The sequence below is a fragment of the Oryx dammah genome, unplaced genomic scaffold, assembly GCF_014754425.2.
Source record: "Oryx dammah isolate SB20612 unplaced genomic scaffold, SCBI_Odam_1.1 HiC_scaffold_24, whole genome shotgun sequence".
Lineage (NCBI taxonomy): Eukaryota > Metazoa > Chordata > Mammalia > Artiodactyla > Bovidae > Oryx > Oryx dammah.
This window is the reverse complement of record NW_024070208.1, coordinates 16181800-16197246: the sequence shown is the minus strand read 5'-3', so window position 1 is coordinate 16197246 and position 15447 is coordinate 16181800. Positions and strand designations below refer to the sequence as shown.

Here is a 15447-nt window from a genome sequence, read left to right as displayed (position 1 = left end):
GGAAACAAACATGCTTTTTGCATATTTGACACTACTGAAGAGTGGTGGATGTTTTTCTTTGAGATGAATTTTTTCCTTAAGATGAGTTCTTTGGATAATTTAAAATAAGTACTGAAAAAGAGAAACTAAGTTTTAATTTATCATGTGTTAAGTCTTTGTATATGGTACATTGATTTTAGATCGCCAGGATTCAAGAAGCCATAGTTCCAGAAGAAGTTCTCCTGAGTCAGATCGACAGGTCCATTCAAGATCGGGGTCGTTTGACAGCAGAGAGAGGCTTCAAGAGCGCGACCGTTATGAGCACGAGAGAGAGCGGGAGCGAGAAAGGAGGGACGTCCGGCAGAGAGACTGGGAGCGGGATGCCGATAAAGATTGGCCCCGGAGTAGGGACCGGGATCGGCTGCGGGAGCGGGAGAGGGAACGGGACAAAAGGAGAGATTTGGACAGGGAGAGGGAGAGAGTACTCTCCGATGCCCTGGAAAGGGACCGGGAGAGGGACAGGGACAGAGCCTTTGAGGGTTCTCAAGGAGAGTCTGTAAGACGCAGTGAAGTCAAACTGGAGAGTGAGCATGACAGAGACCTAGAAGGCGGTTCCCGAGACTCTGGAGCTTTGGATAAAGAAAGGCTGGATAAAGATCTGGGATCTGTGCCGGGATTTGAAGATACAAGTAGGGCTGAGAGGACTGAGAGTGTGGAAGGTGAGTGTCACTCCTTTCCGTGTTTCTCTCCCCCGTTTCATCTCAAATCTCATAGGAAACCAGTACTTCCTTTTGAGGGGTCATCTGATATGATTATTGACTCCATTGTTTTAGGGAAAATAGATTTTATAAGGAAAAGGCCTGTGATACTTAAAAAACTTGTACCTGTTAGTACTTTTAAGGTAGACTTGGTTCTGATAAGCCTAAATGAGATAAAATTATAGTCATCTTTCAGTCTCTCAGTATCTGCAGGAATGAGTTCCAGAGCCTGCCACAGGTAGTAAAATCTGAGGATGCTCAGGTCCCTTATTAAAACTGACTCCCAGCTCCTAGAATGAGGGACTGTGAGAAGGCCACCTACCCCCTTTTACCCAGTCAGAGCCAGCCTCCACTGTGTAGCCCTCCGTTGTCCATCCTTCACCCCAAGCCTGCTGTACAAACTGACTCACCTCTGTTCTCTGGATGGTCTCCCTCCTCAAGCCTTCTCTGAGCCTGCTCTTCCCATTGCCTGACAGACTTTTTCCCTTCTATCTCTTCTTACTCAAACAGCAAGTCCCAGTTTATACATTATTTCCTCTGTGAAACCGTCTCTGCTAAAGGTGCTCTTTAAAATTGCCAAAGCACCTTGTTTATACATCTTTACTAGCATCTCTGCACCATATTGTAAATTATTTTTCCGTGGTTCTCTCCCCATTATATTGTACTCCTTTGTTAGGCACCATAGGTTTTTATTTCTTTATCTTCAAGCCTCTAGCAAGGACACAATAAATAGCTGATGCATGAAAATCTGTCCTGCCTGTCCATACCTGTCCTACGTCTTATTCTGTGGTGAATTATAGCCCAGGGTAGCAATAGTAATGGCCTCCCCTGAGAATGCTCCTGGAAATTCTGCCTCCATGAACTGTCCAATTCTGATACCAGCGCTTATGTGCCCTTTCCACTTTAAGCCCCCAAGAAACTTCTTGGATGCTTAGTACATGAGCAGCAATATTTTACATTCCTTTTATTTGCTGTATTGTAGCACTAGTCCCAGAATAAAGTTGTTCACATTCTTTTAAAACTATAAACATCCTTGTATCTTTTGGTTATTTGGTTAGATATATTTCAGTACACCAAACTGTTAACATATTTTTTTCTACTTGACAAAAACGTTTCTACCTCAGTGGTCATCACATTCATTTTTATCTAAAATTTGAATTTCAGTAGTGTCAATTTGTGAGCCATAGTACTATCGGAGGTACAACCTTGGGGTATAATTGAATGTAATTTGAACTAATCATTATAATCACTCCCCTGTGATTGGAATTTGTGCCCTTCATCCCTAAAATATACCATTCATTGGTTGTGATCATGGATAATGTAGCATGGAGATTTAGAAGTGAAATGAAAAACTTTACCCACTTAAAGTAGGATAGTTTAATAAGCTTGAAAAGTTAAAAACCCTTTTATTTGCATTTATGTTTAGATGTATATTGGTATAATAAAGTTGTTAAAATTGTTTAGAAGTGAATTGGTGGGGGTATGAGGAGATTAGTACAGAAATTAATAGAGTAGAAAATTATTAGAAATGACTAGAAACATTCCATAGTTTATTTGCTGCAAGTTTATATCTGTAAAGGATACTGTTGCATTTTGAAACCTAGTTTTGTAAACTCAGTAAAGTATATGGATAGAACCTGCTTAGAAATCTTAAATGTACTGTGTAGTACTGTGATAATTCAGGTTTACAGGTAACTCACCAAGAGACAAAGCTTTAGCATAGATAGTTGAGACAAGTTGATAAAGAAAGAAATGGAAGATACACTAGTGGTTAATAACAAAAATACTTTAAAATTATATTTACAGCAATCTTTTAAAATTGCATTTATTAATTAAAGGAAAACTTTGGCATAGGGAAGATGAATTGGGAGATAAGTGGCGGAGGGGGATGGGGATTAATGGCACTTACATTTCTACCTCACCACTGTAGAGTTCTTCATATCATGAATAAAATATTATGAGCTCAGATTTAAACTTCAAATTAATCCTAGTAATTAGTTGGCAAGCTTTTAAAAATTGAATTTATTTTGATAAATTAATGTATCCTTCTGAAATTAGTGGATCTTCTGAATTAGTTTTATTATAAAAAGTTAACTAGTATTAATTTGTTAGTGGTAGATTTTATTTCTCATATTTTAATTGTAATCTTATAACCTGTTTCAGTATTGCTGTCCATACTGTGTTCTTGTCATTAAAACTAAATTAGTTCATTTTTAAGTTTTCTTTTGGAATTATCAAGTGTTTTGAATAATTAAGAAATGTAGCTTTAAATTAAAAAATGCTTCTCAATTTTTTTAGTGTGCCCAGCCTCTCCTCTTTGGTTTCACTTAGATGTCCCTTTCTTTTAATGCTCTCTTTGGCATGAAATTAATTTTTCTGTTTAACAGGAGACGATGAATCCAAACTAGATGACGCGCATTCATTGGGATCTGGAGCTGGAGAAGGATACGAGCCAATTAGTGATGATGAACTAGATGAGATTCTGGCAGGTGATGCTGAAAAGCGGGAGGACCAACAGGATGAGGAGAAGATGCCAGGTAATCATTGCAGAGGTGGTTGAACATAAAAAGTATTTAATTATGATACTGAGGTATTCTTTGTTCCCTTTCATGCTGTAAGAATTGATAAAACACAGAATCTTCCAACTGTGTTTTAATTAACATTGAAACGCCAATAAACCGAAAATTATAGTTATTATGCTCTGTTCCTTTTTAAATAGACATTGCTTATAAATTGAAAAGGGCAGTATCTAAAATAGCACAATTGTAAGATTTCCTTTCCAGAGTTTGGTTCCTATTGTAGGACCTAGAATTTAAAACAGATGGTAGGTTTTTGGTACAGAGCTTCACAACTGTGTTCCACAAACTGTTGAAATGACCATTCAGAAACTTAATAACTTGAGGTTGTATTTGAACACTATTTCTATACTTCTCTTGATTTTCTAAATTCAGTAATATTTTCACTTACAGTATTTTATTCATTGCCAGAGCTTATTCCAGTGACTACACCATGAATCAACAACCTTTATTGTTCTTGAATCATCCCAATTAGTCTAATTGTTACTAACAGTTTATCATAGTAAGGGTTTTGGGGTATGTAGAATATCAAAGCTTTATTTTGACTTAATTTGCTCTTGTATTTTACAGTTTTTTATACTAATGTATAATGTATGTATGTTATTTTTATTATTATCAGCTATTAGGTGTTTCTGAATAGAACATTATTTTGTTAATTTCCTAAACTGTTCCTTGTCAGTCAATAGATTATTCTCAATTTTAATTATAGCCACTGCCTGATTCTTAAAGTTTTCATAATGAATTATTTGTTTTTTTAAAAAGTAGTGTCTGTGTGTTTGTCTGTCTGTGCATGTACGCATTCAAACTAAATACATTCCTAGATTTAATTAACCCTTGGATGATTCTGGTACCAAGTTTCAAAATGTGAGACCTAGTCTTAGTGAAATAGTGGAATTCTTTTATTGAGACTCTCTCAACCAATTTAAAGGCATTATTTGTAGGAATGGGTTTGCTTAGGTGCTTGTTTGGTTGCTTTTTGTTTGTTTCGGATTTTTCTTTATTGAAGTATAATTGACAAATTACATTAATTTCAGGTGCACAACATAGTGGTTAGACGTTTGTATATACATTGCAACATGATCACCACATTGTCTAGTTACCTTGACATGTTGTCATCTACCACCATGCAAAGTTAGTTTTTTTCCTTGTGATGAGAACTTTTCATACTTTCTAGCAACTTTTAATGTTGGAGTACAGTGTTGTTGACTAGAGTTACCACACTCTAGATTGCATTGCCATGATTTATTTATCATTGCAAGTTTGTACCTCTTGATACCCTTCACACATTTTGTCTAACCTTCATATCCCTCCCCCTCTGGAAACCACCAATATCTGTATCTGTGAGTTTGGATTTCTTTTTGTTTGTTTGATTCTTTTAGATTCCACATATAAAAGAAATGTGGGTGGGTGGGAGCATTTGCCTATGACCTCTTTACTATTTTCCTTTGGTGAGGAAGTTTATTTGTAAAATTTCTTAGATTCTAAATACTAGTTTTTATAGAAAATCTTTTAAGAATATGCCTTTTTAAAATTAATTATTGTTGGCTTTCCTGTGTCTTGCAGTCTGTATTTCTCCCTGGATAACAGGAATGGTATTTCTTGGTGTAAGAAAATTCTATAACTTTTTGTAGATCCGCTAGATGTGATAGACGTGGATTGGTCTGGTCTTATGCCAAAGCATCCAAAAGAACCGCGAGAGCCTGGGGCTGCGCTCTTAAAATTCACACCTGGAGCTGTTATGCTGCGAGTTGGTATTTCTAAAAAGTTGGCTGGTCCTGAGCTCTTTACGAAAGTCAAAGAAACATGTCAGAGACTTTTAGAAAAGCCCAAAGGTAATTCCATCCGAATTTAAGTGTGTAATGTCTAATATAAATATGAAGATGCCTTTGAAAAGGATTCTGTTCTGTTCTTATATAGCAGTTATAAGAATTTTTTTTTAAAGAATCACTTATTTTCATTATTTAATCCTCATGGCCAAAGTTTGTTTTATTTTGAGAGAAATTTAAACCTACAGATAAGTTGTAAACATAGCAGTGATCTTTCTGCATCAAAATTAACAGGTAAGTGTGAAAGTGCTCAGTGGTTTGCCCAGGGCTAAATGAGGTAGATCTTAGGAAAGTGAACTTAGATATTTTTCATATCTAAGCAGATTGATAATCCTGGCAGTGCTTTCCCCTGGGAAATGGAGAATTTTGCTCAAATGCAGATGTTTAGATTGATCCTTTTACAAAGTGCTTAAGAACTCAGTCTGTGAACCAGATGGCCTGGATTTCAATAGGGATCTATATGTTACTGTCACCATCTGCAAACTGGGAGTAATTATACTGCCAAGCCACCTGATTGTTAGGAGGAGCAAATGAGTTATCACAAGTAAAACACTTAGAATAGTTTTTGACATGCAGTGATGCCTAGTATATACTACTACTGTATTTAGTTTGAAAATATTTTATCACATTGATTTTAGACAGTGAAAACAGCTACAGCTTTTTATTATTCCAGAACATTTTTAGTTTGTAGAATTTTTTTTTCCCTCCTGTTATCTGAAACCTACCTCACTGAGTTTTGGCAGCTTATTGGCCTTCCCCTGGTAGCTCGGCTGGTAAAGAATCCACCTGCAATGCAGGAGACCCCAATTTGATTCCTGGGCCAGGAAGTTCCCCTGGAGAAGGGATAGGCTACCCACTCCAGTATTCTTGGGCTTCCCTGGTGGCTTAGATGGTAAAGAATCCACCTACAATGCAGGAGACCTAGGTTCAGTTCCTGGATTGGGAAGATCCCCTGTGTTTTGGCAGCTTATTAATATTTTATTAATGGGGAAGAGGAATGTGAAAAGGATAGGAGGTATAAAGGTGAAAGCAGTAAGATTATTTAATGTTTTATCATGTTCATGAGAGTGAAAAAGTTTAAGGTAAAAGAATTGAGCTTTTTACTAATATAAAATTGGAAAAAGTTTGTTTTATGTTTCATGAATACATGTTCTCTCTTCAGCTGTTAGTATAAGCAGAAACTGTCTTGATTTTAATATGGCCCAATATACATAGACTGTATGTGTCAGAAACATAAATTATAAGTGAATATGTGTTAATCTGACAAATGACCACTGTCTTAAGTTCTTGCCCCATTCTTTCTCCCTTGTTTGATTGGCTCTGTGATCTTAAGCACGTAACTCGTGTGGGCATAAAATGATGTAATGAAACCCCTAAGGTCTTATTCACATCTGCAGCTATTTGCTTCTGTGACTTTTGTTAATGGCATTTCAAGTTAAAATCTGTTGCATAGTTAGCAAAATCAGACTATAGTTTGTCCCTAACTAATGATCACTGTGAAGAGGGATTTGATTTTTCCTTACCAAGTAGTCCAGGCTTCCCTGGTGGCTCAGACAGTAAAGAATCTGTCTACAATATGGAAGACCTGGGTTCAATCCCTGGGTCAGGAAGATCCCCTGGAGGAGGAAATGGCAACCCACTCCAGTAGTCTTGCCTGGAAAATCCCATGGGCAGAGAAGCCTGGTGGGCTACAGTCCATGGGGTCTCAAAGAGTCAGACACGACTGAACGACTAACACTTTACCAAGTAGTCCTGTTTTTTGGTGGTGAGATAGCTTTATTAGAGAACTAATATATGATACTGAATAGAAGTTCTCTAAGGAATAGGACTTTATTTACTGCTATATCCAGTGTCTGATGATCTGTACTACTAATTTTGCCATTCTTTGAATAGTATGTGACACATAGTATTTGGTAAATATTTGTGAAATAACTGATAGATTTTTTTTTCTAATCCATTTTGTGTGTTTCTGTGTCCCAATACTGAAGAAAGTATATCCCTACTCAGTATGTAATTTTTTAATTGGAGTATAATTGCTTTACAATTTTGTGTTAGTTTCTGCTGTGCAGTGAAGTGAATCAGCTATATTTATACATATGTCCCCTCCCTCTTGGACTCCCCCCCACCATCCCACCCCTCTAGGTCCTCACAGAGCACTGAGCTGGGCTCCTTGTGCTATACAGCAGCTTCCTACTAGCTATTTTACACACAGTTGTGAGTGTATGTCAGTCCTAATTTCCCAGTATTACCCCAGGCTCCTTTGTCCATGGGATTCTCCAGCAAGAGTACTGGAGTGGGTTGCTATTTCCTTCTCCAGGGAATCTTCCTGACTCAGGGACTGAACCCCGGGTCTCCCGCATTGTAGGCAGACACTTTACCATCTGAGCCACCAGGGAAGTCAATGTCGGTAACTTCGATAATATGTAGACTTTGTGGAATATTCATCCAAGCAGTTGTTAACACTTCTGTTTTCAGAAACCTTAATGTGTTCTCTTTTTTTTTGAAAGATACAGACAGTCTCTTTGAACATGAACTCGGGGCTCTCAACATGGCTGCATTACTACGAAAAGAGGAAAGAGCAAATCTGCTTAGTAATCTTGGACCATGTTGTAAAGCGTTATGCTTCAGACGGGATTCTGCAATCCGAAAGCAGCTTGTTAAAAATGAGAAGGTACTGTTATTTCCTTAGAAAAATCGGAAAGTGTTGAGTCGTATGGACATATTTTTCATTTGATTGCTTTACAGTGAGGTTGAGGTCTCATTATCTGTTTTTATGAGTTGGTTTCCCAGTCATATACACATGTAAGAGAAAAAATTTTATTAGAATTTATAATACCTTTTATTTTAGTTTAATACTATTGAAGAATATGTTTTGAATAGCAAATTGTTACTGAGGCGTAAAGAAAATTTAAAATACTCTATTCCTGTGAAATACTTTTCCTTTGCAAAGTTTCTTTCAGTAATAAAATATACTAGAAATTTATTTAAATTGAAGATCAAGGAAAAACATTTCCCAGATACAGAGTGGTAGGGAGATTTTATTACTATATAGAATGTGTTTATATATATAGTGTTTATGAAAATATACCAAGTTGAAGAGAGGAAATAAATAGAAGTGATTACATGTAAGCATTTACTTGAGCAGAATAAAAGGACTTGAAACCCAGCTATTTTCTATTTGGTTCAGGTAAGGAACCCCAGTTGAGAGGCTGTAAGGTTTGCAGTGTTATCAGACTCCTGCTCCCTTTTTATAAAAATATTTTGTAACATTTCCTGGTTCCTTCTCTAATGTGCCATAGTACCCTTCAAAAATTATACCTAAAAACACCCCTGCAAATCTCTCATTGAGAACCATCGTTCAGAACCTTGTAAATCCTTCCAGTTCAGGGCAGACCACGGACATGACATTATCAAAGTTCTGTTATGGTTTGGCCATTTTATCGTTGGTTATAAGGGGTTAGAGTTGGGAAGAAGGTGGAATTCAGAGGGAAAACAAAGGAAGGGTTTTTTTTTTTTTTTTTTTTGAATGATGAAATTTCTCTGTTCTATTCTGACTGTGGTCATGATTTCTTAACTATAAACATGAGTTAAAAACTCATAGAACTGTATACATAAAAAGCCAGTTTTAGTGTATCACAACTAAAATAGCAGAGTGCTGGAAATAGCAAATCTTACCCTATTTCATTATTCATGGTTGGAGAATGTTAAACAGAATTTCACGACAGTAACTTTCAAAACTTCTAAGATAGCTTTAGGTTCCAATAATAGAGGTCTGCCTCTTAGAACAAAGGAGGTGGTAGTTTCTCAGTAAATTGCGTGGATCAGCTGTCTTTGGAGAATTTGTTCAGTTCTAGAACCTGCATCTTATGGCACATTAGCAGACCAGCAAGGAGTGTGGAATGTTCGGTGCCCTGTGAAAGTAAGATTGAATTAGTGTGGAACTTCATATAATGTGCCATGTGTTTTTGTTGTTTTGTCATTGGAAACAATGAAGTGAAAGCTACCTGATTACCTGTCAGGGATTGTCAAGAAGATTGCTTTCTTTTCTAAGATTCCTTGAGTCTAAAAACAGCATTTCTTAATTTTGCTTTTAAATATCCAGTACAGCCCACGTGGCACTACTAGTAAAGACCTTGCCTGCCAATGCAGGAGATGTTCGATCCCTGGGTTGGGAATGCCCCCTGGAGGAGGGCATGGCTACCCACTCCAGTATTCTTGCCTGGAGAATCCCATGGACAGAGGAGCCTGGCGGGCTACAGTCCCTGGGGTCACAAAGAAGCTGACACGACTAAAGCGACTTTGCATGTACGCACAGCTACCTTAATACCTATCCAAAACTGATTTTTCTTATAACTGATTTTCATTAGCAGTTAAACCTGTCTTTTCCACTGTCACCTAATCTACATCTTTTTAAACTTTTTCTCCAAATAGGGCACAGTAAAACAAGCTTATACAAATGCTCCCGTGGTAGACAATGAACTGTTACGACTGAGTCTTCGATTATTTAAGCGAAAGACGATGTGCCAAGCCCCAGGACCTGAAAAGACTGAAGATAATAAACTTTCACAGTCCAGTATCCAACAGGAACTGTGTGTGTCTTAAGACTGAAGTCCAGGTACATTTTTGGTACTATTTTCCTTCAGCAGTGCGTATTCTTTTTCAAACTTCTTTGGTTTGACAAGCATTATTAGTGACAAAGACAGAAAAGACTTACCAGCCATGCTAAAATAGTGATGAACTTATGATAAAGTTTAAAGACACTAGTTTGGCGAGCTTAAGATTTTACATAAATTTTTACACTGTCCAAAATAATGTGAAAGCATCTAGATTGAGTTGTAATTTATTCTGTACCTTTTGGTAAAACTGAAGCTTTTGAAAACAGTCATCCTTACGCTTCTAGCCTACACAAATTTTTTTATGAAATGGAGCCAGAGCCACTGACTTATGTACTGGATCATCCTTGCAGAAACTGCGATTCTGCTGTTCACTGAACAAACACACACCATGCGCCACTGTGACGCAGGACACAGAGGGGTGCTGCTGGGTATGGGCCAGCCTCCGCAGGAGCAAGCCACAGTCCTGTTTTCTGAAATTCTAAGCAGAACTACTTAATGACTCTTCAGTTTTTTAAAATATATGTGCATTGTTACAGTGTATATTGGATATATTTCAATTCTCAATGGTTTTGTTTGTTATCAGAGATTGTCAACTATTTTTATTTTTAATAAATGTACCTTCCCTTTCCTTGTTCTAGATTTACTTTGTTCATTAATCTTATTCCTGATGTTCAAAAACATTTGTCATCAACATTATGTTTTCATACTTAAGATATTTTACTGCTTGAGTTATTGGACAGCTGTAAATAATGTGAGAAGAGTTGAGGATGTACTTTAAGTATAGCTCAGTAATACTTGAAACAAACCATACTTTTCAGAACTGTAACCTTTGATTATATTAACATGCCTCCAACCTATAATATATAAAACAATTTACTTTTTATAAGTTACAGTAATCTGCTTTATTTTGTATGTACATATTTAACTCATGAAGTGGACTCTTAGAAGTATCTGAAATGAACTCCAAACTGCAGTATTTGTGGGCAGACAGTAAAAATAATGAAGGAAACCAATCAAAATTGTAATTTGCTAATTGCCTTTCACAGGTTTTTGTTGAAACTAATTCTATATTACCTGTCTCAGTAGTTTTGTACCTTTTCTCTATGGGTAATATACTGTCACAGGTTGAAAGTTTATATTCAGGAATATTCGTTGTAGTCATTGTACACTTAATTTTTATAAAATACTTACCCTGCAAAGGAAGTAGTCATATTTCCAAATGACCTGGAAAGCATGTATAAGAAAACTGCAAGTAGCAAAGCAAAAACCAAAAAGGTAAGCAAAAAGATTTTTCAGGTGTCTGTTTCTTCTTACCAATTGGTAAATCTTTTGAATAAGGAAAAAATGTAAAATTCTTCAATGACCTGGAGAATGAATACCCTTTAGAAAATTACCTTCCGTTTTAGTGATTAATAGCGTTCTCTGTAGCATAAAGATTTATAACAAAAGTTACAGTTATCTTGTTCTGTCCAGTGACTTTTAGGAGTATTTCTTTACAGAATGAAAACTATAAAGGTAGATTTGCCATTTAGTCAAATCTGTTGCCTTTTTAGTTTGAATATCTTTTGTTATGTTGCAAAAGAAAAGTTTAAAACTCTTTCTTTGCTTAGTCACAGTACTCAGAGCTTTATGCTCCCAATGGGAATGTAGTGTTAAGTCTCATAATATTTTTAAAATTAAACATTCTGTGTATTGCTAATCATACACTCATAAAATTTTTCTAAAGTGAACTTTTGTTGGATTTTCCATAAAATGTCTTGGACCAGTATTCGTGGAAACATCTTTTGATCTATAAACTGTTTGTTAGTAAAGTGTTCTGTCTCATAACTGATGAAGTTTGTCCACTTGCCACACCTGGACTCTAGCTGCTCGCAATAAGGAGTTGTCCAGCTAGGGAAGAGGCAAGACTATGTCTGCAATCCACAGTAAATAAAATGAGAGTTAACAGATACTTACATTCTGTTGAATCAGTTGGTTTCTTTTGGGAAGGGCAGATGTCCTGTTTTGTAAAGTCTTGTATTAACTTTTTCATAAAAGAATTCTCACCATACTCAAGTAGTACCTTAATATGTTAAAATCTGACCTGTCACTTATCTTTATTCTGATCAGTAACTGCAGGTTATCTTTCCCATCCTTCCCCATGACCACTTGTGACTTATCTTTATTAATCTGAGAATTTGTGGTATCAGCAGAACATCCCATTATTCCTTACTGTTCAGTTGGGTAAAGATTAAGGTAAACAGTATCTGTAGTGTCAGTGATGCTTTCAATTTGTTATTTTAAAAGGATATGGGTTCCAGCTCAAGATAGGAACAGTTTCCTCCGAACAAAAGAAAAAACATTAGCCGAGAGACTCCTACAAGGAAAAACCCACTTCTAAGCTGGTAGAGGCTGAGACAAAAATCTCACCATCAACTCCACTCTCAGTGTGGAGACCCACAATCAGGAGGGAAGTTGCAACCCTGCGTTCTCCCTGAGGATTGAAGAGTTTGAACTCCACATCTTGCATTCCAACTTCTAAGACCTGCCCTGGAGAGACAAGGCCCCTAAACAACAACATAAAGAGACCCATACTGAGACATCTTGTAATTAAGGTTCAGGTTAAAGACCAAGAGAGTATCTTATCGGCAGCAAGGAAAAGACCACTTGATACTTAATAAAGGAAGCCCTATACTACTATCAGCAGACTTCATCAATAGGAACTTTACATGCCAGAAGGAAGTGGGATGAAAGGAAAAAAACTTCCAACCAAGAATTCTCTGCCTGGCAAAGTTAATGGAGAGATTGACTTTCCTACACAGGAAACGCTAATGTGGTTAATCACCACTGGTCTCAGCCTTACAAGAAATATTAAAGGGACTTTAAGCTGAAATGAAAGCATACTAATTATTAGCAAGAAAAGCAATGTATAAATCTTTGGTAAAGATTATACAGTATAATTCAGAAAAAGCTAATGTAACAGTAATGGGTTAAGTCCTTATAAGGCTAGTGTGTAGGTTAAAAGACAAAATTAGTAAAAATAACTTCTGCCATGATGATTTGTTAAAATTTGTACCTTTTTATTAACAAACATTAACATTTGTAAATAAATAAATTTTAAAATAAAATGGTGGGGATTACAGTGTAGAATTGTAATTACAATTAGCTTGAGTTCATAGGTACCAAGCTAATTGTACCAAGCAAAAACCTATAAAAGATACACAAAAGATAGAAAAATCTAAGCATACCCACTACAGAAAATCAAATCACAAATAGAGCAAGAGGAAAAAAAGGAATTACAAAGTAGCCAGAAAACAACAAAATGGTAATAAGTACACACCAATAATTATATGTAATGAGACTACATTCTCAAATCAAAATACATCAAGTGGCTGAATGGATTAAAAAACCAAGACCTAGCTATATTCTGCCTATAAGAGATTCGCTTCAAATCTGTGGACACACACAGACTGAAAGCAAAGAAATAGCAAAAGATGTTCCATGCATATGGAAACCAAAAAAAAGTTGGAGTAGCTATACTTATATCAAACAAAATAGACTTTCAAGACAAAAACTGTAGTAAGAAGCAAAGAAGTTCATTGTATAATGATAAAGAGGTCAATCTGACAAGAGGATATAACATTTTATAATATTTACATACCTGACATAGGAGCACCTAAATAAAGCAAATATTAATAAACCTACAAAGAAATTGATAATAATAGTAGGTGACTTTAATATTCCATTTTCATCATGGATAGATCATCCAGATAAAAATTAATGAGGCAATATTTGCCTTAAAAGGACATATTGTACCAAGTGGACTTAGAAGAAACATAATACAGAATATTCCACTCAAAGTAACATTCTTCTTAAGAACACATGGAATATTTCCATGATAGATCATATGTTAGGACACAAAAAATATTAATAAGTTTAAGAGCAAAACAGTATCAGTCATTTTTTCTGAGCACAATAGTATGATTAGAAGTCAATTACAAGACAACTGGAAAATTCACAAGTATTTGGAGGCTACTTCAGTGGGTCAAAGAAGAAATCAAAAGAGAAATTTTAGAAGCTTTGAGACAGAGTGGTTCAGAGACATGCCAAAGATGTGTCAGTTGGCTCATCAGGAGCTCAGAGCACAGGACAGGAAACTTCAGGTTATGGCTTCTGAAAAAAGTTAAGGCTTCTAGGTCAGATTTTCCTCCTGACATTAATGTACATTAGATATATCTGTTAGCTAGGTAGATAGCAAACTATCTACCTACCTACCTACTTCTCCAATTAAGAGAATGGAATGGGAAAAAATTATTTACAATGTGACTCAATGGCTTAATTTTTAAAATAAACAAATAGCTCATACAGCTCAACAAAAGAACCCCAAACAACCCAACTCCAAATGGACAGAAGCTCTGAGTATACATTTCTCCAAAGAAGACATACAGATGACCAAGAGGCCTGTGAAAAGATGTTCAACATTGCTAATTAATAGAGAAATGCAAATCAAAACTACAGTGAGATACATTTAAAAATCTATAAACCATATATGCTGAAGAGGGTGTGAAGAAAAGAGAACCCTCCTACCTGTTGGTGGGAATGTAAATTGGTGCAACTGTGTGGAAAACAGTACAGAAGTTTCTCAGAAAACTAAAAATAGAATTACCATATGATCCAGCAATCCCACTCCTAGGCATACATCCATGCAAAAACTAATTCAAAAAGATACCTGTACCCCTATGGTCATAGCAGCACTAGTCACAATAGCCAAGACACAGAAACAAGCTGCATGTCCCTCAACAGATGAATGGATAAAGATGTCCATGTATGTGATGGAATACTACTCAGTCATAAAAAGAATGAAACAGTGCCATTTGCAGCAACATGGATGAACCTAGAAATTATATACTAAGTGAAGTCATAGAAAGAAAGATACTGAATGGTATCACTTACATGTGGAATCTAAAATAGGACATGAATCTATCAATAAAACAAATAGAATCACAGACATAGAGAATAGACTTACGGTTGCCAAGGGGGGAAGAGGATGGAGTGGGAGATTGGGGTGAGCAGAGGCAAGCTTTATATATAGGAGGATAAAAAAGATCCAACTTTATGACACAGAGAACTATATTCCATGCCCAGTGATAAACCAGAATGGAAAAGAATATTTTTTAAAGTATATATAACTGAATCACTTTAATTATCTAAGTCAACTATACTTCAATTTTAAAATAAAATAATTATGGGAACTCCCTGAACACGGACTGGACTTGACTCAAAACAAATGGAGAAACATGAATGGTAAAGGTGAGTGACTCTAAGCCTAGATCATAAAAGACACTATAGTTTCTTATTTGCTGTCTTAGATCACTTAGTCTGAGAAAGCCAGCTGCCATGTAGTTCCTTGGCTTAGTTTAGTGCTGTTTTCACTGGATTTGTTCCTCATCAGAAGAGGTAAAAGATACGTCATTTAAATCACAGTTTCAACATTTGTGTATTATCCTCAATATAAGCTATATCTAGAGCTAGCTGGGATTTGAAGATTACTGGAATATATTTTGCAGATCCTTCAAGCTGTATCCTTTAACCATTCCAGATAAATCTGTCAGCAGAATCCTTCTGTAGGTACATCTATATCCAAGAAAACTTTGGACCAGATAACAAAGGTCTGTTCAAATTAAATAAGCATGTAAAACTGCTGTGCAAATTG

The 15447-nt window shown here is 36.1% G+C and overlaps 1 protein-coding gene across 5 annotated transcripts in view; it reads left to right on the top strand.

Annotated features, from left to right (window-relative positions):
- Nucleotides 1-13735, top strand: part of ZC3H13 (zinc finger CCCH-type containing 13) — a 107819-nt gene extending 94084 nt beyond the window's left edge. For 2 of the 5 annotated variants that reach the window (XM_040267229.1, XM_040267230.1), the window contains exons 15-19: nucleotides 180-698; nucleotides 3125-3274; nucleotides 4945-5145; nucleotides 7647-7810; nucleotides 9571-11710. In XM_040267229.1, coding sequence (XP_040123163.1) covers nucleotides 180-698; nucleotides 3125-3274; nucleotides 4945-5145; nucleotides 7647-7810; nucleotides 9571-9741 — 1205 coding nt within the window. In that variant the 3' untranslated portion in view covers nucleotides 9742-11710. Of the gene's footprint in view, nucleotides 1-179; nucleotides 699-3124; nucleotides 3275-4944; nucleotides 5146-7646; nucleotides 7811-9570; nucleotides 11711-12041 lie in introns of those variants that run through there. The other 3 variants (XM_040267233.1, XM_040267232.1, XM_040267231.1) reach the window with 3 other exon arrangements.
- The last annotated feature ends 1712 nt before the right edge of the window (nucleotides 13736-15447 follow it).